The sequence below is a fragment of the Talpa europaea genome (genome assembly GCF_964194135.1).
Source record: "Talpa europaea genome assembly, chromosome: 12".
Classification (NCBI taxonomy): domain Eukaryota; kingdom Metazoa; phylum Chordata; class Mammalia; order Eulipotyphla; family Talpidae; genus Talpa; species Talpa europaea.
The window spans coordinates 47974488-47996854 of record NC_140079.1 but is presented as its reverse complement, the minus strand read 5'-3'; the positions used below and the strand labels follow the sequence as shown (position 1 = coordinate 47996854).

Genomic DNA, 22367 nt, shown 5'->3' with positions numbered 1-22367 from the left:
CTGGAGAACTAGAGGCTACACCCAGTTGAGAGCCACCTCTGTACCCTTGCCTCAGGGAGTGGGCACTCGAGCTCCAAGGACCACAACAGCTCTGATCTCCATGTGTGCCACAGTGGGTGTGTTGGCGGGGGTGGTAGTGGCTGAGCTGCCCAGAACCCCTGCCTGAGTTGTGGTGGAGAGGTCATTACTTCCCCCACCCTGGACCCCTCCAGAGTCTTTTAAAATAAACATGCTATTTAGGTGCCTTGATTGTGAAGGTGAGTTTGGAGTCTGAGTGGCCTGGTCTGGGTTGGGGACAGTGGATTTTAGGGGAGGCATGAGGAATCCTAATGACTCTGGGGATGGAGTCTTCACCTCCCAGACTATCAGGTTCTTTCTCTTCAGGATCTGAAGCAGCTGATTCTTAACTCCTTGGAGAATGTGATTACAAATGCCAGACTTCCTACAATCTGAGATGGGTATGAAATCATCCAACTGCCATCCCTGGCCCCGTGGGGGCCCACTCCCCATTGAGCACCCCAGGACACAGAGACAATGGAGTGGTTATGGACAAAAGGTCCTTTATTGTGGGAGGGGCAGCAAAGTTGAGGGGCAGCAGCTCAGCAGGGTGCAACCCCCACCAGAAGGTGCTCGGGGCTGGGATGGGCACCACCCACCCCATTTCCCTGAGTGCGTCCCTCGGGAGCCACCATCACTCGGCAGATTCTGCATCAAACCTGAGGTCCTGGAGGGCCTCGCTGATCGCCTCCATGGTTTTAATTACCCTACAAGAGCGGATGAGAACTATAAATAAAACCCAGATGGGGTGAATTAGCTGCTGCTGCGTAGCTCCAAGGGGGCTGTAGCAAGCTCTGGGCCCTCCTGCCTGCCGCCAAACCTCTAGCCAGCACAGCAGTTGGGAGGACCACTGGATGCCTGGGAGGAATGGGGCAGAGTGGGCAAAGAGTGGTCATCTTGGGGTGGGGTGTCATTTGGAGGATGTGCTGTGTGACTGGCAGATCTTGAGTGGGTGTGCACATGTGTGCCTTGCGGGCCAAGGGCAAGAATATGCAGGCATGTGCCTTTTGGGGCCAGACTCAGAGTCTGGCCACATGAGCAGGATTGTGTGAGGTGCACAGTGTATCCTGGAAATGCACAGCCAGTCAGTGTGAAAATTCAGGGTGTATACTGGGGGAATGTGTGCTGCATGGCTGGGAGCTACCAAGTGAGGACTTAGGTGCCTGTCTACCCTGAGTTGTGTGCAAGCCAAAACATGGGTACCCATGGGTGCATGTGCAAATCTAGCTCAGGCAACCCACTGGATGGCAGTGCTCACTTGATCTTCAGCTGGTCCATCTGTAGAGTGTCTTCCTGCTCATTCAGCTCCGGTGTCCCCATCAACTGCAGTAGGGCCACCTGGTGGGGTGGTGGTGAATGTCATAGGCCACCCCCAGCCTTCATCCAGTTCAGGAAGACTCTGGGGCATCCCAGAGGGAGCACCAGGATCAGTGCTTTAGGAGGAGTCTAGAGGATCTCCTCAGGACCTGGTCTGCCGGCCTAGAGCACTTGACAGGGGATCAAGTCTCAGGCTCAGCCAGGGATCCGTGGAGAGGAGCGGGCGTGGCCTCAAGGCTTCAGGGGGCGGGGCAAAGCATTATAATCCGAGGGTGTAATTCAGTCAAAAACCTAGGGATAGGAGATTGGGAGGGGCGTGGTCGAGCAGCCCAGCTGTGAGAGCGGCATGGGCGTGGCCTCACGTGAATTTGACCTGGATATAGTGTATCTCAGCCAGGATTGGCTGTAGGGGCGGAGTAGGGGGAGAACCTAGGAAGAGATCCAAAGGAGGCGTCGTTTGGGAATCTACGTCCACCCTCAGCAGGAGATTAAGGACCCCATCAAGACATTAAGAAAAGGTAGATGGGGCGGGGCACTGTGGGGCCGGACTCTGGGCATATAGCAAGAGTGTGAGGGTTGGGATGGAGTGGGCGCGTCCTGAGACCAAAACCTGGAAACTGGGGGCGGAAGAGAAGGGACTTAGAGTCCGGTATCCCGGGGCAGGGGATCAAAATATGACCCCTCCCACAAGGGGCTCACAGTAGGCTGAGCATGCCGCAGCCGGAGAAACCAGGAGGGACCAATCATGGAGTGGGATGGAACCTCACCGTGGCCAGGCGTGTCTGCTCCAGTTGCTGAAGGTTGCGCACATGGCCGGCGAGAAGCGGCTGCGCTCGCGGCCCAGCCAGTTCAGCCTCCACCGCCAGCACCTCCCGCGAGGCGGCAGCGAAGATCTGGGTCACCTCGTGCACGGTGCTCCGGTAGCGCGGAAAGTCATGGGGCGGGCCGCTGAGCAGGTACTGGCGATGGCCTCTGCGGCAGGTGGGGGTGCTGAGGCCACGCCCCCAGGCTCTCAAGCCCTGCACCCGCATGGACCACCAGAAAGCCTCCCCCAGGAAGTATCCCTGGACCCCAAAGCGTGGAGGACTCTTAACTTCCACAGGGTTACTAGAGACAGACCCCGGCGCTGGGTAAGGGAGAAACTCGTTGCAGAGTGGGACGTCGGGCAATGGGGATGAGCCATGGGTCCTTGAGAGCAAAAAGCAAAAATCTAGTCCCTGACCCCTGCCCAGCCCCAGCCCCCGCAGCCTCTCCACACAGTGACTATACCGTCCCCGGGAACGCCCACCCCCGAGCCGGCCAGGGGCTGAATCTCGTTACTCCTGCCATTCCCGTAACCTGCACTCACTCCTCCAAGCGGCGGAAGGCCTGCGAACGCTCAGCCTGTAGTTGGTGGATGCGCTGCACCAGCGTCCGGATCGGGGCATCTTTCTATAGGGCAGGGCCGGGGCATGAAGCCTGCGTCCCCGAACTGCACCTCCCACTCCGCGCCCTTTCTCGCTCGGGCCGAGGCTCACCCAGGCCCACGTCGGCTCCTCGCGCTCCGAGACTCCGGCGGCTTCCGCAGCATTGGGCTCCGCTGGCACTGCCGCCTCAGTGGTCGCCTCGGCAGTGAACATGACTGCGCAGCGGGGTTCCTCCGGGGAGTAGGTGGCTCCCCCGACAGGCGCCCCCTACAGGCCCGGAGGCCTCCGGACACCGAACTGAGACCTGTGAAGAATGGAGAGCCAAGGCACCCTCCATCCACCCCACTTCTTCCGGTTCAGCACCTGCCTTGTTTTCGTTATCAGTCTAATACAGCCAGGCTAGGGTTTTTTTCCCTATACATCTGTGTCAACGCTTCCTCCGCCCATCCTGATCCCACTCAGTGCAAAACTGAAAAGTGATATTCACAAGGCTGTGCCAAGAGCAGAAGGTTCTGACACTGGTGAGCTCAAATTGCTGGAACCTTTGCTAACTCCCCCAGATTTGCAGGCTGTCCACACCTCCGAAATAAGTTGAGGCAGGAGACATCTGTGCAAAGGCCCTGGGGTGGGAGCCTGGCACAAGGATGAGGCTAATAGGGCCTCATTTTAAATACAGAGGAAATTCTTGCTGAAAGATACAACTAATTTAAGCTTTGGGAAGTTTTCTCTCAAGTAGAGACCAAAGGAAATTGAAGGCATGAAGCCTAACTGGCCGAGTTATGGTGACTGACACCCCAGCCTTTACCAGTACAACAGGCATCATTGTCCAATCCTGGGATGTCACCTATACCAAGACCCCACTGCTTTAACACAAAAGCACCAACCTTGTCAGGGCCAGTCCATGGCACAACCCACAATCAATTTGTAGGAAGATCTGAAGTGTTACAAACACCCAGGCCTGTCCCTCCCAGATTGACCGTGTTTCAGGTGGGACCCTAATGTTCAAAATTGAGGTGTCTTAAACTAAGTGGGATGTTGGGCCTTCCTGGTGGCACGGGTTAAACACAGCGACATCAAGCAATTGGCAGCCACTGCAGCATGAGTTTGATCCCTGGCTGGCCAGGGAGCAAGTCACATGGTGCAGCAGGCCTCTCCTGTCTCACCTGCTACTCCCCTCAGCAATGTATTTCAGTCAATCCATCTGTTCCTCACTGTCTGGTGAATCCTCTCCGCCCCCCCCCCCTCCACAGACACACAACTCTGGCCTGTACCCCAGTTCTTATATGCATAAATAAAATAAATCCTTTAAAAAAAAAAAAAAAGGGCCTCCCTGGTGGCGCAAGGGGTTATGATGCAACTTATGAAGCTATCTGCAGCCACTGCAGCAGTTCGATCCCCAGCCGGCCAGGGAGCAACCCACATGGCACAAAGCTTCCTGTCTCACCCGCTGCTCCCCTCAGCAGCGTACTTTGGTCAATGTGCCTGTTCTTTTCCCCACTGTCTTTAGTGAATCCTCTCACCCCCTCTGGCCTGTACCCCAGCTCTTGAACACATAAATAATAATCTTTAAAAAAAACTAGGTGGGATATTCTGGACACCAGGGCCACAGCCTGAATGCTAATATATGGCCTAGGGGTTAAGTCTCAGATACATCACAGTTATAGCCATAGTTCCATCCCCATCCAAGGAACAATGGTACAGACCTACATATGGTACAGACCTCTCCTGTCTCACCCACTGCTCCCCTTAGCAGTGTTATTTCAGTAAATCTGCCTGCTCTGCTCCCCAAAGTCTCTGGTGCATTCTCACCCCCTGCACCTCTGGCCTATACCTCAGTTATTCTACACACACACACAAGTGAACTTAAAAAAATAAAAAACTGAGGTGGTCTTACCAGTCCCTGGACTAGGGAGTCTTTGTCCCCATGTTACAAATGACAAGACCCAAAACAGCAAGCAGGTCTCGCTGTTTGCCAGCAGAAATCAGGCCTTGTGGCAGAGGACTGGGACTGAACCCTGCTCACCACGCTATGGTTATGACAGACCCTGTCAGACCTAAGGAGCAGGGACCACAGCCCATTTTACAACTGACAACCCAAACTCCCAAATATCTACACAGAACAGTGAGTCTATTTTGTTTAGTCTATACAGAATAGACTATAGAGTCCCCGGGGGGACATCCAGAGCTCAGCCACCGCCCCACTGGATAAATCAAGACACTTGGACACTAGTTACTGCTTCAGTCAATGAAAGGGAAACTTTATTGAGGGCCCAGCGTCAAGGGGCTTGGGCAGGAGTTGCCTGCAGGCAAAGGAAGGAAGGGTCTTATTTGACCTTCTTCTTGGGGCGCAGGTTGTTGGTATGGCCACACTTCTTCTTGCGGCAGTTGACAGCACGGGGGTGCAGGCGAGCATAACACCTGTACAGGGATAGAGGGATTGGTGAGGGCCCCCTCCTCCACATCTGAGCTTTTGAACCAGATCACCTGGTTGCAGCTGTATCTCTAACCATTCCTTCTCCCCGTCTAAGAGCGCATACTTGCGGCAGATCATCTTGTCGCAGTTATATTTCTGGGCCAGCTGGCGGAGGGAAGGTTCAATGATGCCACCCCGAAGGCGCAGTACCAGGTGCAGGGTAGATTCTATAGGAAATGAAGATTGGAGACAAAGACTGAGCCTTGGTGCCCCAAGTACAAATCAGAACACCTCACGTGCCATGGGGGCAGGTCTGAATCAGAACCCCTTCGGAGTTCTACATGTAGTGACAGACAAATCAGACCCAAAGAACTTCGATTCCATCATTTCCCACCATTCTTGGAGGACTCTCAGGCTAACATATGCCAAAGTATCTTTCTGAGTTTCCTGATAAGCAAAGGTGACCTTTGCTTAAAGGTCGTAGTTAAATCTTGTTGCTGCAATAAGCAACACTGATTTCCCTTACAACAGCTACAACTTTTGTGTTTTTTGATTTCTGTGGGACCCTCGCCGGGGAACGAACCAGCGCTGCAGAGGCTGTGGGCAGCCTCGCAGCCCAGCGCTCAACCGCTGCACCACCAGCGGAGGCCCTACAATAGCTACAACTTTTGAACAAGACCCAGGTCTTATATGGAAGGAAAAAAAAAGACAAATGAGAAGAGAAGACCAATCATTTAGAAAATCAGATGGAAATGAAACTTTCCAGTGATGAAAACAACTTATGAAGCAGAACTTCTCAGCCCATCTCACCCTCACCTAAAGAACAGCGTCCCCTTGCCCCCCAAATCCTGGTAGCTGCTGCTGTCAGTGTCCACCCCAGAGCCTAGACTCCTGGGTCCCTGTTCAGCCTCCCATACCTTTCTGAATATTGTAGTCTGAGAGAGTGCGACCATCTTCCAGCTGTTTGCCAGCAAAAATCAGACGCTGCTGGTCAGGTGGGATGCCTAAAGTGAGGAATGTTACATTATGGAGGTGTTGGGTGGCTCTATCAAAAGGGAAATGAAATAAAGATGACCAGTTGCCTCCTGATCATCACATAGAGGAAGCACTGTCAAGCAGATTGCACCAACCCAGTAACCACTGGGGAGCTCTCTGCATTGGCAGAGAGAACCCTACTGCACAGCCCCCCACAGCCTCAGCTACTCACCCTCCTTGTCTTGGATTTTGGCTTTGACATTTTCAATGGTGTCACTAGGCTCGACCTCGAGGGTGATGGTCTTGCCCGTCAGGGTCTTCACAAAGATCTGCATTTCTGCGACTGCTAGTGAGGGAGTGGTGGAATGGAGTAGTAAGCACTGTAGTTCTGAGTGGCTGGTAGGGACAGGGATGTTACCCAGCCCTGGCCCTGACTGCCAGCATCCAAATTCCAGTGCCCACTACCTCCCGGCCCTCCAAGTCTGAAGCCCAAACAACATGTCCTGTAAGTGAGGATGCTTCCTCCACCTTACTCCCAGTCCCCTGTGTGGCACGGAGGGCACATGGTTATGCTCCTCAGATTCGGTAAAGGAGAGAGTCTACCAACTCCATAGAACAATAAATATGTGGCCAGGCACCACCCTCTCTTCCCTCTTCTCAGTCCCCGGTCACATTACTCCATATAATGCCCTTCCTGCAGCCTGGGTGTGATCCCCATTCATCAGCCATGCCACCACACACTTTCCTCCCAACAGTCCCTCGCCTCTGTGCCACTCCAAGCTCGGACACCCAACATTCTGGCTTCCTTCTGTTAGACTCAAATTTGCCAGACCATGCCTCATGTTCCAACCTATAAATAACATGTGCCAACCACGTCCCAGGCCCTTATTTACACATAACACTCCGTTTCCCAAAAAAGGGAAATGGGGGACAGAAGGGGTAATGCCTGTAAGATGGAAGCAACTACCGTTTTCTCCTTAGAGGATGGAAGCTGGGAAAGACTCGGACCCAAGGTTTAATATTCCCTCTAATTTAAAGTAAGAGCTACATGTCCTATACCGTCCCCCCCAACTCGGCTCAGTTCGCGGGGGCCCTGGGCCGCCCTAAGTCTTCGCGGAACGCTCGGGCTGGCGGCACAACCAGGCCGCTCTCCCGAATCCCGAGTCGCCTTCCGGGGCCCAGTCGGGACTCAGAACCCGAGCCCTACGCGCCTCGTTCGGACGAGCTCACGGCAGCCCCCTCCGCTACCCGACCCCCGCAGTCCCCGCCCGGCCCTGGCCGCTCGCGAACCCGCAAGACCGCCGCCACCAACCCGCGCGGCCGCCTCGTTGAAGAGAAAGAGGGCGGCGGAACCGGAAACCTCCAGTTCGCCGCCGAGAGCGCCTGCGCACGGAGCACGCTGCGCGCCTGCGTCACAATCCAGGCTCATCGGGCCCCGCCCTCGGCCACACCCACGTCGCGTTGGCTGCAGGCGAACCGAGCCGCGACACCTGTAGGCGAGCATCTCCTGGCCGCTCCCGGGCGCGGGCCCCGCCTGCCGGCTCCAGTGTGGAGGCGCCGCGCCTTTCCCCGCCTGGCTTGCCCACCTGCTGCCTCGGGGTGGCCTGAAGATCCCGCAGCAGGCACTCGGAGTCCTGGTTCCCTAGGGTACAGCACACTGGCGCTAAAGCAAGGTTTCTAAAAGGAGTATCGGCAAGAGCCTAGGGCGCGAGGCCCCCGCCGACTCGGTCACTTGGCAACTCCACGACCGCTGTGCACATCTGGACTTCGGGACTGCCCTGGGGGAGCAGGAAGCGCAGGAAGGGCTGCTGCGTTCGCTCGGGAAGGTGGGCTGGGACCAGGGGCTGTTCCGGATACAGGCCAAGACTCGTGGATGGCTAAAAAAGTGCAGGGCACTCGACCTAGAGGTGAGGGCTAAGGAATTACTCATGGGCTGGGTAGTGTGCGGGTTCCAGAACAGAAGGGAGACACGGTTAGGTGTACCCTTCCCTTTTTAGTAAGAGTCTTTATTGATAACTTCCCAACAGCATCTGTAAACATCGGGTACAAAAATACTCCATTAAACTGTTTTCCAAGGTGGCTTGCCTTGAGCCACAAAGGCCCTGGGAGAGGCCTGCTGGGCCCTCAGGGAGCACACCTCTGGTCAGAGAAACACAGGCCTCACCAGGCTTGGGGCTAAGTGAATGGCCAGCTCCCACCCTGGGCCTTCTATAGCTATCTAAGAAACCTTGACATAGGATTACAGAAAAGTATTCAATACTTTCATTTTAGGAAGGTGCAGGAGAAAGAACCAGAATTAGTGGGTGTAGGGGTAGGCTGCAGTGACCTTGGATATTATAGCACTTGTCCACCTAAATGTCCTGACAAGGGAGCAGGGGCAGGGGGCATCTGGCTCTGGGCTCTGGGAACCTTCAGGTGGTTTTCAGAGCAGACCTTAGGCCCATCCTGGAAAAGCTCCCTGTGGCCCCTGACTGGTGGGGCTGCTCATTCCTGGGACAGGTGGAGGGTCTGCAGAAGAGATGCTTTCAGTGGAGATGGTGTGGGGATGAAAGGCCCCCAGGAATGCCTTGCCCCTGGTGGGAGTCTTGTCCCCTACGGAGCCCCAGATGACAGAACAGGGTGGTAAAGCTGCTGCTGCTTCTGCTGCTGCTGAGGCCAGGTTCCCTACTGCCCTTAGGCACCAGGGCTAGGGCTACTCGCCCGGCATCTCCTCATCATCTGTCTGGCTGCGGCCATTGATAGCAGGGGAGCTGGGCCGGGCATGAGACAGATCCTCGAAGCCAGGGCTGAGGGAAGGCGACACAGTGTCAGGGCTAGTGTCGCAAGAACCGGTGCTCTGTTCTGAGGTGGCAATGGTGGTTGTGGTGCTAGGTGGGATGGGGTCTTCATCCTCATCCTCCAGGAGGGACGCCTCTGGTATATCTGGGGGAAGGAGGTCCCAGGGTTGGCCTTCCTGTGGCCAGTGCCAAACTGAGGCTTGTGACACAACTCCACCCACCCCACAGGCAAGATGGATCATTTCACAGAAGAGGAAACTGAGGCCCAAGCAGGTAAGAGGCCTCCCTGGGAGGTGAGGACCAGGGTTTTCTGGGTCAGGATGACATGGTCTCTGGGGATGAGCCTGGCTGTGCCCTCTGACTGTTACCTCGGTCAGGCCCCTCATTTGCCCTCACCCCCAACCCCCTGCTCTATAAACAGCATCAATCACCGTCATATATGTGATTATCAGCAGCCGCAGGGTGGGGAGCTGCTGGCCCATTCCAGAGATGGGACAAACCAAAATTGGGCATGGGAAGCTCAATGCTTCCTCTGAAGAGTTGATGTCCCACTGGACCTCAGTTTCCCTGTGTGAAACAGGGGTGCTTACAGCCCCACAGCATGGTAGTTGTGGGTAATAGCCTGGCTCATAAGAATATGTAGCACTCACTAGGGCAAGAGTTATCCTCATCCCCCCAAAAACCCCCTCCAGGGAGGGAACCCTGGCCAAGGTTGTCAAGGACCAGATTAGTATCCTTCCCACCCCTGGCATTGCCCCAGATCTCTCTGGATGACACTTACGGCTGAAGGCCTCCGGGTGCTGCCTGGCCAGCTTCCCTTTCAGCGTCCTGCAGAGGAAGGGAAAGCACACAGGGCTGACCCTGCCATGGTAGTGGACAGACTGCATCTGGTGCAGGCCAGGGCCCCTTGCCAGCTCCAGAGCTCAGCTTTGTGGACCTACCACCCCAGAGTCGGTGTCTACCGCCCAGCATACGTGCAGCTTCCAGGTATCCTGGGCACTGGGCCTGTGCACTGGTTGGGCCTACTTGGGAGGCCATTCTTCCATCTTACCGTCTTCTGCCAGGACAACCTTCTGGAAGCTTTTTGCCCCTTCCCTAGCCAATCCCCACCCCCCCGGCCCCCCAAAACAGCACTATTGCTGAGTTGACAGAGTTTTCCAGGGACAAATAAGCAAACTCTACCCATCTCCATCCTGGGTGATGCACACAAAAAATGCCGTTCGTTGGCATCCTATCTCCCCACCATAGCATCACACCTGGGAGAGCAGCCTAGTGATACCCTCCAGGAAAAATGTGCTGTTTCAAAGGATTCACTGGCCCATCTCGTGGCTTCTACACTGCCTGCTCAAGGATAAATTTTCCTCTAATCTGTGACACCTGCTTACCCAGTTGCCTCCAGGAAAAGGGAGCAGCACAATTGGCCTGAAATATAGCTGTGGGGTTGGCCGTTTCCAGGTTGTGCTTTGAATTTGGCAGCAGTGATGATGCAGGCTCTTGGCACTGCCTAGCATGTTCTGTATGCCAGGAGACTTGGAAAACTTCCCCTATCCTCACCAGCTTGGGAAGGACTTGCAAAACCCAGCAAGTTCATCTGCCACTTGAAAGACCTGAGGTTGGGAGACATGGACTCAGGAAGCTATCTTTTTTGTGTCTACTCTTGCCTGCCTTTCCCATTATTACTACGTTGCAATTTTGGAAAGAAATAAAATTTAAATTAAGAAACTTTAAGATTTTCATCCCAAAGTGCAGAGCTTTTCAGATGCTAAGCACAGGATGAAGCCTCACCACACCCTGCTGTGTGGCACATGGTGGGAGTGGGAGCTATCAGGAGGCAAGAATCTGAGGCCCAGGTCAGGGGGCAGAGACTGAGGGACTGCACACCCACCTGATCCTGCGGAAGATGCTGTCCAGGTCCCTCTTCATCTCCACTAGGGTTCTTGTATGGTGCAGGAAACGCTCACTCATCTGCTGCAGGCGAGCACTTGACAGGTTGTTGAAGTTCAGCAGCATCTCATTGGTCTTCTCAAAGCGATCTAGCCTAGGAGCAAAGAGAGAGCACAGGTTCCTTTGCTTGGCTCCCAAGGTCTGCCAACTGTTCATGCTAGCCCTTTTCCTCCTCCACAGCCTTTGTGTGTAGTTCTCTTGTACTGCAGTGCCCTATCTGCCGTTTGAGCCACCCAGAAAACTATTCAACCTTCAAAACCCTACTCTTAAAGGGTCCTTGTGTAGCCTTCACCTGCCCCCAACCCCCACCCCGCTCAAGCAGATTCTTACTCTACTAGCCAGGGAGATCTGTCTCCCCTTAGTGTGGAAGTTCCCAGGGGCCAGGTCAGAATCAGACCTAGAGATTGAAGAGAAAGATAGATATTGCTGAGATCTACACATACCCAGCATGCCTGTCACAGTGTAAGGCACTTGTAAGGCATGTGATCCTTCCATCAGATCTGGAAGGATCAGCCTTTGCATTAAAGATAAATGCTTCTGGGCCTCCCTGGTGGCGCAGCGGTTGAGCGCTGGGTTACGAAGCTGCGCGCAGCCTCTGCAGCGCCGGTTCGATCCCCGGCTCGCTCCTCAGCCACCGGAGGAGGGTCCCACATGGCGCACAGACCTCTCCTGCCGCCCGCTGTTCCCCTCAGCAGTGTACTTCAGTCCTTCTGCCTGCTCTGCTTCCCGCTCTGGCTCTGGTGAATTCTCTCACCCTCCCGCGCTTCTGACTGTACCCAGTGCATGTATAAAACAAAAACAAACAAACAAATAAAATAAATAAATAAATAAATAAAAGCATGCCTCTAAAAAAAAAAAAAAAGATAAATGCTTCTACCCCAAGATTGTGTTGACCCTTGTTCCTGTAAGACAGGCCAGAATGAGGGTGAAGCTACAGTGGTCACAGTGCTAAGCCCCAAGGAGGGCAAAGGGTATTTATAGCCCCTGCAAGAGTCCATGGACATTTTGCAGAGATAGCCTAAACTCTGAGAGACCAGCTCCTTTAAATCCCTATCTGCCCTTCTCAGTCACCCAACTTTTCTCACCCAGGCCTTGGGATAGGAACAGCTATGGCTGCCACCCAGCCACACCTGCAAAACCATCCTGGAGCCCTGCTTCCTGTGCCAAGGCTTTGCCTCTGAACCAGGCAGGAATTCACTCTGGAGACAGCCGCCTGATTTGCTGCCTTCATTTTATCACCAGGGTGGGCCTAGGGTAGGAGTGGGCAGGGGAAGAACAATGCTGGCCAATGAGTGAATTCCTTCCCACACCTGCTCACCACTCACATATTCTTCTGGGCCAGGATGATGGCATTGACATCGTCCACATTCACCATGCTTAGGATGCGGCTGCAAAAGACCCTCGAGGCAGAGTCCGGGGGGTCCATCTCTTCCTCCTCCTACGCTGTCTGAAACAGGCTGGAAGAGTTTTTGGTTTGCACCAGGAACTGGGGGAAGAGGGGCAGAGAGGCGGGGTGGGAATCCCATGGGTCACTTGACCTAACTCAGTCACACCCCTTGAGACCTGGCTTTGTCATCTAAGGAATTCAGAGTGTTGAGTGAATTGCAGGTCCTATTTTCACACTGCACCTCAGATTCCCATCACCACTCACTTCTATGGTCTCCACTCTCCATGTGCATCTCCCACCAGCACAGATCTGCCAGCCTCCTCCCACACCCCCTGCCTTGGCCCATTCCCACCACAAGGCCTTTGCATCTGCTGTGCCCACTGGTGGAGCATGCATGGCTGCCCCGTTGAATCATCACCAGAGCCTGTGTGTGCGCTCTCTCTCTCTGTTTTAGGTAGTTACTCCTATTCCAGTCACCCTAATCATTTCACCTTATTTCAACTGCTTCATGGATTCATCTCTTCTTGTATCAGTGGATTGCCTGCCTATTGCAGCTTCAAGGGAACAGAAGCAAATGTCTTCCTCATGCTCCAGAAAGCTAGCCTAGAACCTGGCTCACAGCAAGGGATGTCCAGAACTTAGTTTGGCAGAAGCACAGAATCTTTCAAGTTCAACACTGACACTAAACTTTTATTAGCAAATTAAAGCCAAGAATTCCAGGCACTCTTGGCCAACCACAACACAGATGGCACTGCAGCTTCCAGCTTCCTTGGCACACAGATGACCATTAAGGCAGGTGGGGCAGGGGGGTGAGGGCTTCCTGGACCATGACAGGAGTGGGGGGCCACAGCATTAGCACTGACCCTCCTGGAGACATTCAGGAAAAACTCAGAATCATAAAGTACCTTGGTTCTAGAGGCCATACTTTTATTGGTCAAGCAAAGATGCACTTGTGGTAAGATAGTGAGAATCAGGAAGGGCTTTCAGAGTCCACTGAATCCCCCCTCCTTATGGAACACCTACTCTATGCTAAAGAAGGCACCAACTTCACACACTGGGAACTGTTTCCTTATTTATATATGAAATAAATGGAGGTTCTGTAACTGACCATTGTAACACAACTCGTGTACCTGAGTCACAAATGCCTATGTTCCCCAGGCTCCACAAAGGTGTGAACTAAACAGGCGTTCAGTAACTAAAAATGACAGGACAGCTGCTGCTTAGAGCAACTGATTTCTGCCAGACCTCTGATTTTTTTCCAGGGGGAAAAAAGCCTGGAAATACAGATTTTTCTTCCATGAAATCGCCTTATTTACAAACGTGACAAATACTTTGTCCCAGAAAACACCGAAGAGGCGGAGTGGTTTTAGCCCTGTTGTGCCTTCTAGAAAAAAGTTGCCACACCTGGTGAAGCCCCCACCAGCACCACCACCAATAAACACTGCTTATTGGGTTCCTGTCGCGTGCAAGGTAAGGGGCACCCACAGTCTCCACATTTCCAAAGCATGAGCAACTATAGAGAACACTTGGCTGACAGGGCAGTCACGTGTTGGGAACCCAGAGAGAGCCTGGTGGGCGCAGGATTTGAACCTTTGAGAAAGTTAGACTTCAAAGTGGGGTTCTTTCCTGTCTCTGGATCCCAGATATGAGGGACAGACTTAAAGCCACTGCAAGCGTGCTCTCTGCCTCTCTCAGGACGCCTCCCCTGGATAACAGCTAGTCAGGTCCAAGTGCAGAGTGGAAATGACCCAGCAAGGCTCTAAATATATTAAAGGGGGAAACACGCAGAGAGGCAGGTTGTGTAACCTTGGGAGTGTCACATCACCTCTCTGCGTCAGTTTTCTCATGCAGAATATGGAAAATAATCGGCTGAAACCAACAGTGATAAGGGAATGGCCTTGGAGCACGCTGGCTGTTTCTCCAAAGGGAGTGTGAAGAATTCATAGGACAGGGCCCAGGAATCAGCATTTAACGAGGGCCTCCTAGGTGCTTCCAAGGATTTCAGCAAACACAAGTTAGCACTTCCTTTAATCCCCAATCACCCTAAAGGGGCAACCACGGCTCACAGGGGTGGTGGGCTGGGTTGCCCAAGGTCACACGGAGAGCCGCGGCGACTCCACACGGGAATTTCACTGAACTTGATTTCGCCCAAGTTAGGCAGAACCCCAGACTGGGTCGAGGCTAGCGATCCCCTCATGCCCCGCCCCTGCAAAGCTGGGAGACTAAGGACCACGCAGGGCAACGCCCAGTTCCAGACTCCATGGCACGGCCTGAACACAAGCGGCCCCAACTCCCGGTCCCCGGATCCGAATCTGGATGCGGATCCCGCCCGTGGCTCTGCCCGAGCGTCCACTGCGCAGACCGGGAAACTGAGGCCGGTGCGCAGGAGGGGTGCCTAGACGTGTCCAGCGGCGCGCCCCAACCCGAAGTCCCGGCCCCCGTCGCCCCTGACCCCACCCATCCGTCGGTCCCGGCGGCGGCGGCGGCGGCACCTGCACATCTGGCGGCCTTGCTCGCGCTTCCGGGATGGCGTCCGCGCCGCCGGGACGTCACCACGCACCATGCATGCAAGTGCGCGTGGCAGCGACGTGCCGGGGGCCAACTGTGTGCGTGGAGGCGCGGCAGGAAGGGGCGGGACTCAGCGCGCCTCTTGTCAGCTTGTGCATCACCACGGGGAGCCAATCGAGCAGTCTTTCTTGCGCCTGCTTACTTACCAAAGCGGAACTTCTTGAAGCCCGGAAGCGGGTGGGGGAGGCTGAAAGGCGTCCCATTTTATGGATGAGAAGACTGAAGTTGCCCTGTTGGAGCAAGAATCCCACAAAAATGTTGATCTGTTCATCTTAGTGCATCATCAGGAGACACGGGACTTTTTTTTAATATCTCATTATTGGTGATGTTGAACTTTCTTACTTAAGGCAGTGGCTGCCAATTGCCAAGTCACTTTTCCCCTTTGCAATTAACGAGTATTTAATGGGGTGATACAGCTTTTTGGTTTTGCTTGTTTTGACATTCGTTTACAATATTGTATATGATTTAGGTGAAGTGATTCACGCTTCCTCAAATGTATGTCATCACACCTTACTCACCACATGTTTTGTTTTTTAATGATATTTTCATCCAATAGATTTAGCATCTATGGTTCTCATTGGTCACATTTATTACTAGAGTGTTTGCATAATGGTGATTTTGTTTCTATTAATAGATACATCTGGCGAATAGAAACCCACCATTCTCCAATTATGTATGTATTCAAGTATTTATGTCATCATAAACTCAACTATTTTACTCTGGGTTATAATTAATTTCTTTTTTTCTTTTTTCTTTTTTTTTTAAATATTTATTTATGCATACAAGAACTGGGGTGTAGACCAGAGATGTGGAGTTGAGGGGAGAGAGGATTGACCAGAGACAGAGTGGGGAGCAGAACAGGCAGATCTACTGAAATAAACTGCTGAGGGGAGCAGCGGGTGAGACAGGAGAGGTCTGCTGTGCCATGTGGGTTGCTCCCTGGCTGGGCCTGGGGATCAAACGCATGCTGCAGTGCCTGATGGTAGCTTGATAGCTCTGTCTTTAACCCCTGAGCCACCAAGGAGGCCCTCTTTTTTTTTTTTTAAGATTTTTTATGCATACAAGTACTGGGGTACAGGCCAGAGGTGCGGGGGTGGGGGGAGAGGGCGAGAGGATTCACTAGAGATAGACTAGGGAACAGAACAGGCAGACTGACTGAAATACACTGCTGAGGGGAGCAGCAGGCGAGACAGGAGAGGTCTGCTGTGCCATGTGGGTAGCTCCCTGGCTGGCTGGGGATCAAACTCATGCTGCAGAGGCTGCAGATAGCTTCACAGTGCTGTGCTTAGCCCCTTGTGCCACCAGGGAGGCCCTATAATTAATTTCTTTACGTATTTTTCTGCTGCCTCTTAAGTTAGCTGCTGTGCCTTTTACTATCTCCATCTTCCTTTCACTGCTGTCATGCATAACTACATCTGAACTGCTTATGTGATGGTGGTCCCTAAAGATGGCCCATCTGAGTAGGCTATACCATCTAGGTTTGTATAATTATACTCTGTGACATTCACACAATGGTGAAATCATAGAATGATCCATTTCTCAAAATGTATCCCTGTTGTTAAGTGGCACATGACCACATCTTACTTTCAGAATCACAAGATATTCCAATGTAAAAAGGAGCTACTTTGGGCCTCCCCGGTGGTGCAGCGGTTGAGCGCTGGGTTGCGAAGCTGCCCGCTGCCTCTGCAGTACCAGTTCGATCCCCGGCTGCTCCCCGGCCACTGGAGGAGGGTCCCACATGGTACACAGACCTCTGCTGCCACCCGCTGCTCCCCTCAGCAGTGTACTTCGGTCCTTCTGCCTGCTCTGCTCCCCACTCTGGCTCTGGTGAATTCTCTCACCCTCCCGCACTTCTGACTGTACCCAGTGCATGTATAAACAAGCAAACAAACACAAATAAATAAATAAAACATGCCTCTATTAAGGAAAAAAAAATTAAAAAAAAAAAAAGAAGCCTAAAAAGCAGCTACTTTTCCAAGGAATGGTATTTAGAAACCAAGATGTTGGTGCTGGGTGTGCTCACTGCTACTGGGGTGTCACTACTCTAGATTCTCTCAGCAGTCAGAGTTAGGAACTACATATATATCTACTAGCCCATAAATATATATGCACATCTATATTTACTTCTATAGTTGTCCCCTTAATATATACTGAAAAACATAAGTTAATACTAATAAGATAATGCATTTTTTGACAGATTCTGCTTCAGGTTTATTTCTACAAAAGCACAGGTAAATACCAGTGCCCTGCAAACAGCAGACCAGGGGTTACACCAGTCCTTCTTCCTTCTCGTGGGCACATGGGGTTCTCTATTCTACAGCTTTTGTGGAGGCCTGACCACCATTGGTGACTTGGGTACCTTTGGCAGCCTGCACACCTTTGGAAACCTGTGCTGTAGCCACATCCTTGGCCTGAGTTTGAGCCATCATTTTTGGCCAGGAGAGCCTGAGACCCCTGGCAGTGTACACATTTCCCAAGCTTCAGGTGAATGATGTAGGCAAGTTGATTGACTTGCAGCTGCTGCCCTTTGGGGTGTTAGCCTAGGTGTTCTTGGGCTTTACAAGGGCTTCTGATGTCCTCAACACATGCACTCATGGCCTTAGCATTGTTGGCCTGCATCTTCTTCAGGTCCTTCTTCTTGTGTTTCTTGTTAAAATACATGTTCCTTGGGAACTTGGGGTCCACCCCCTTAAGAGATTCATATCTTGGTGATCATATCTTTGTGGTTTCTTTTTTTTTTTTTAAAGATTTATTTAGGGCCTCCCTGGTGGTGTGGCAGTTGAGCACCGCACTGTGAAGCTGTCCGCAGCCTCTGCAGTGTGGGTTCAATCCCAGCTGGCTGGCGAGAATCCCACATGTTGAAGCAGACCTCTCCTGTCTCGCCCGCTGCTCCCCTCAACAGTGTATTTCGTCAGTCTGCCTGTTCTCTTCCCTACTCTGTCTCTGGTGAATCCTCTCACCCTCCCGTGTATCCTGGCTGTACCCCAGCTCTTATATAAATAAAATAAATCTTTTTAAACAATGCACTTTTAAGTGAGATAACACAAGTTAAACAGGGAAAATAGGAATTGCTCAATAAATGTTAGCAAATTTAATTAGTTATGGAATCTCATGATGTGTACATGTGTACATGCTATATTTTATATATAACCGTGAGTCAGGTATCACAGAGTCTGCCTCTTCAGACTCTGTTGGCGAGAGTTTGGGAAACACACACATGTCCTCTGGCTCAAGAAAGACTGTTTGAGAGCCTTAGAATTGGATATATCTGAGTTCTAATTCCAGTTCTGTCACATCCTAGCTGGATAGCATTGGGCAAGTGACTTAACTATATGCTATCAGGCGGGTGAAATCCTTACAAGCAAAGACATGCTGTAAGCCCTCAGTAAACTGTAGGTAAAATTACTACTCCCATACTTTTGCCTTCATTCACTGACAATTTAATGGGAACCTGGGTTTTTACATTTTTAATTCAACTAACAGTTTTAAAAATTACTCAGTAAACCCTCCAGCATGGTCATTATTCTGGGGATCTAGAGAGTCCTCAGCCTTGGCAGAGGAAGGGAGAAAGTCTGACACAGATACTCCCAGTGCCAAGGGGAATGATGCAGGGCTAGAGTGGGGAGGGACTAAGGTTAGAGGAAACTGAAGAATAGTGGATGACTCATTTGGGGAGCAAAGAAGATTGCAATGAGGTGGCTTCATCTAGATAGAGTTTTAAGGTTGGATTAAGAGTCTTCTAGGTGCTGAAAATCATTCTGAGGTGAGGGAGTCTCAGGGGCAGGACAGGATGGTAGACAAGCACAAGAGGGTGGATATGATCTTTGTAAGTATTGGAGAGCTCAGTGAACCAGACAGCCTCCAGGGAGGAGCTGGGGTGGGGGCTTCTGGGAAAAGTGGGACCATGGTTATCTACAAACTGTAGCAGGAGGGTCCCAGGCTGGAGAAACCAAGGGCTCTGCATCGGCCAGGAAACACAAGGATCCTGGAAGGGATGGGGGAATGCATATTGAGGCCAAAAGGAATCTGCCAGCCCCAGATATTTTGTGTACAGTAGCGAGAGGAGATAATAAAATATTTCCCTCCTTTCTATGTTTCAGAGACAGGGTGGGAATTGATGGGAATGCTCTGTGATGGGAAACTTGGGGGGAGAGGGAGTCTCAGGACCGAAATCCTTTCTCTCCCATTTTTTTCAGTTTTGTTTTCATGTAGCACTCATCACAGCTACAATTAGAAACTTATGTGCATCACTGTTGTGCAATATTGGCTCCTGTCTGGAAGAAAACCTCAATTGGAAGAGACCTGGCCCTTAAAACTTTCTCAGTTTCCTATCATCTATAAGGTGAAGATTCTAAGAATCTTACCAAAACACATGTATCCAATTCCAAAGGAGGTAAGAAAAAAGGGAGAAAAGGAACCTAGAGTTAGTGGGGCAAAGAAAAACACTTGAGAAGTCAGATATAAATCCAAATAGGTTTATAATTATATTAAATGTAAAAAGACCAAATTTCCCAGTTAAAAGAAAAAGATGGGCAGTCTGGATCAAAAAGCAAAAGCCAATTCTATGCTCACAAGACCAGCAGGTATGACATGAGGATATAAAAAGATAAAAGGGTGAAAAAGGGGGCCTCCCTGGTGGTGCAAGGGGTTAAGCAATTTAAAAATTGCTCTGGCTGAAGCACTATGAAGTTATCTGCAGCCACTGAAGCATGAATTCGATCCCCAGACAGGAAGCTACCCACATAGTGCAGCAGACCTCTCCTTTTTCACCAGCTGCTCCCCTCAGCAATGTATTTCAGTCAATCCACCTGTTCTGTTCCCAACTCTGTGTCTGGTGAATCCTCTCATTCCCTGCACTTCTGGCCTGCACCTCTGGCCTATGCCCCAGTTCTTGTATGTATAAATAAATAAAGCTTTAAAAAAAAAAAGGTGGAAAAGGATGGAATATTTAAAACAAGAGCCAAACAGGAAAGGTGGTGCGATGCTGATATCAAAGTCCAGACTGAGGCAAGAAGCATGGAGATAAAGAGGGGCATGTCATGACAATAAAAGTTCATGTCAGGGGCCTCTGTGGTGGTGCAGGGGTTAAAGTCTCATCACTATCAAGCTATTGCCAGCAACTATGGCCTGATTTCAATCCCCAGCCAGGGAGATAACCCACATGACACAGCAGACCTTGCCTGTCTCACCTGCTGTTCCTCTTAGTGGTGTATTTCAGTAGATCTGCCTGTTCTGCTCCCCATTCTATCTCTGGTGAATTCTCTCACCACTTCCCCCACTTCTGGCCTGAGACCCAGTTCTTGTATGTATAAATAAATAAAAATAAATCTTAAAAAAAGTTAATTTCACCTGGAAAATATGACAATTGTAACTGCAGGTAGAGGATGATGTGACCTTGAATTATCGGAATATTTGTCTCAGAAGGCTGAGATGAGTATAAAAGACATGGAAAGTGCCCACACCTGTGATACCTCAGGGTCCGTCATTGTTATGATTGTTATGGTTGTTATTAATTTGTACTTATTTAGTTGTTTATTTATTTTACTAGAATATTGTTTACTACAATCCCTTGGTCCCTATCACAAGGTGGGGCTGGTTGGGTAAGTGTTACTGCCTTACAGATAAAACCACTGGGATTCAGAGATGGGCAGTAAATAGTCCGTTCTGTCAGAAGCCTGACTGGCTGAGGGTTTATTTGGTGTCCTTTTCCAGGCATTTTTTTCCATTCTCCTGCTGCCCTATCATCTATTCTGGTTAGTTAGCCTGCCTGCCTGCCTGCCTTCCACAGTAGTTTCCTGGAGTCCGCTTCCTTTTGTGCCAGGCACTGTCCAGATCCCTGGGCAAACAATGATAAACAACAGACCCTTTCTCAACTTTTAGGGTCTCCCAATATAGTAGGCAAAGCAGAAAGGTAAGTCAAATTGTTACAGGGCACCCCTGCTCTAAAATGGGTTGCCTGACTGTGGGTCCTCACCTGCATGCTTAAAGGGGACTTAAACTGCAGGCACACACTAAAAGTTAACAAAGGTTTATTTACAAGGGAAAGGGAAATGAGGAAATGTACAACTCAGGGAGAAAAGAGGGAGATAAATTATTTTTTTTAAGATTTATTTATTTAGGGCCTCCCCGGTGGCGCAGCGGTTGAGCGCTGGGTTGCGAAGCTGCCTGCAGCCTCTGCAGCGCCGGTTCGATCCCCGGCTGCTCCCCGGCCACTGGAGGAGGGTCCCACAAGGCACGCAGACCTCTCCTGCCACGCCCGCTGCTCCCCTCAGCCGTGTACTTTGGTCCTTCTGCCTGCTCTGCTCCCTGCTCTGGCTCTGGTGAATTCTCTCACCCTCCCATGCTTCTGACTGTGCCCAGTGCTTATATAAATAAATAAATAAATATTAAAAAAAGATTTATTTATTTATACATACAGGATCTGGGGCACAGGCCAGAGATGCGGGGTGTGAGAGGAGTCACCAGAGACAGAGTGGGGAACAGAACAGGCGGATTGACTGAAGTACACTGATGAGGGAGCAGCGGGCGAGACAGGAGAGGTCTGCTTCGCCATATGGGTTGCTCCCTGGCAGGTTGGGGATCAAATTCATGCTGCAGAGGCTGCAGACTGCTTCATAGTGCAGTGCTTAACCCCTTGCGCCACCAGGGAGGCCCAAGGGAGTTAAATTCTTTAGTGCGTCCTACCTGTTCCGCCGACCTGGAATCCCAAATGACACACCAGAGACCAAACCTGCCTGGCCAAAGCATGAGCCAAGTGCCAGAGACACCCGCCCCCCAACATGGCTGGTTTTATTTACAAACAGATAAAATGGCTGCTTAACTCTGCCTTAGGTCCTCGCAACTTCCCTTTGGGGAATCATGGGATTTGAAGTTCCCAGTGTCTTGATGGAGTGGGGGTGGCATCCACAAAGCCTGTATGGAGTTTGCTCAGGACATCCTTTCCCCCTAACAATTGCCCCCTTTCACTTTTTGCCACCATTTCCACGGTGATGGAGATCATGTATATGGATGCTGGGGTGCAGCCTCAGAATGCAACAAATACTAATCCTCCTGTTCTAATTCTGCCCTCTTGCAGTCCTCATGAGAAGGGGAAGGTTTATTCCTTCTCTGTGTCATTAGCCACACCTCCCCCACATCCAATTTTTGGAGAGCAGCCTGTATCTGGTCCTGCTTAAGAACTGCGGGGTTTTCCTCCCTCATACTCTGCACAGCTAAATTGAGAGCCTGAATTTGTTGCTGCATGGTCTCAATAGGTAGAGTGCAGCATCTAGCTCTCAGAGAAGCAACAATGTAGCCAACGGTACTCATACAAGCTATCAGAAAAACAGCCAGAAGCACAGATTGCAAAGCAGGGATGGCTTGCAAGCCACCCACATAAGTATATAAAAGCAAAATCACTTGCCACAGCCCCAGTTTGACCAAATTATTTATTTTTATAAGGCTAGTAGTGATATTTAACAGAAAAAGACTACTTAAAGTCAAGGCTGGAATAAAACCAAAAGAACTTAAGCTAGGGATGAGAT

The 22367-nt window shown here is 51.3% G+C and overlaps 3 protein-coding genes across 3 annotated transcripts; all 3 read right to left on the bottom strand.

Annotated features, from left to right (window-relative positions):
• Positions 1–691: 691 nt before the first annotated feature.
• REX1BD (required for excision 1-B domain containing) lies at positions 692–2993 on the bottom strand (the record flags this gene model as incomplete). Its single annotated transcript, XM_084250592.1, has 5 exons — positions 692–764; positions 1316–1395; positions 2142–2346; positions 2723–2805; positions 2892–2993. The coding sequence occupies 5 exons, from the start codon at positions 2991–2993 to the stop codon at positions 692–694; spliced, it is 543 nt and encodes a 180-aa protein (XP_084106718.1).
• Positions 2994–5010: 2017 nt separating this feature from the next.
• On the bottom strand, positions 5011–9762 carry UBA52 (ubiquitin A-52 residue ribosomal protein fusion product 1). The gene is made up of 5 exons (XM_084250343.1): positions 9727–9762; positions 6401–6514; positions 6111–6197; positions 5318–5420; positions 5011–5198 (listed from the first exon to the last, which is right to left on the bottom strand). Exons 2-5 carry the CDS (start codon positions 6501–6503, stop codon positions 5105–5107), a joined length of 387 nt encoding a protein of 128 aa, XP_084106469.1. The 5' UTR covers positions 6504–6514; positions 9727–9762; the 3' UTR covers positions 5011–5104.
• KXD1 (KxDL motif containing 1) lies at positions 8861–12321 on the bottom strand (the record flags this gene model as incomplete). The annotated part of the gene is made up of 4 exons (XM_084250344.1): positions 12215–12321; positions 10831–10983; positions 9727–9773; positions 8861–9090 (listed from the first exon to the last, which is right to left on the bottom strand). Exons 1-4 carry the CDS (start codon positions 12313–12315, stop codon positions 8861–8863), a joined length of 531 nt encoding a protein of 176 aa, XP_084106470.1. The 5' UTR covers positions 12316–12321.
• Positions 12322–22367: the final 10046 nt, after the last annotated feature.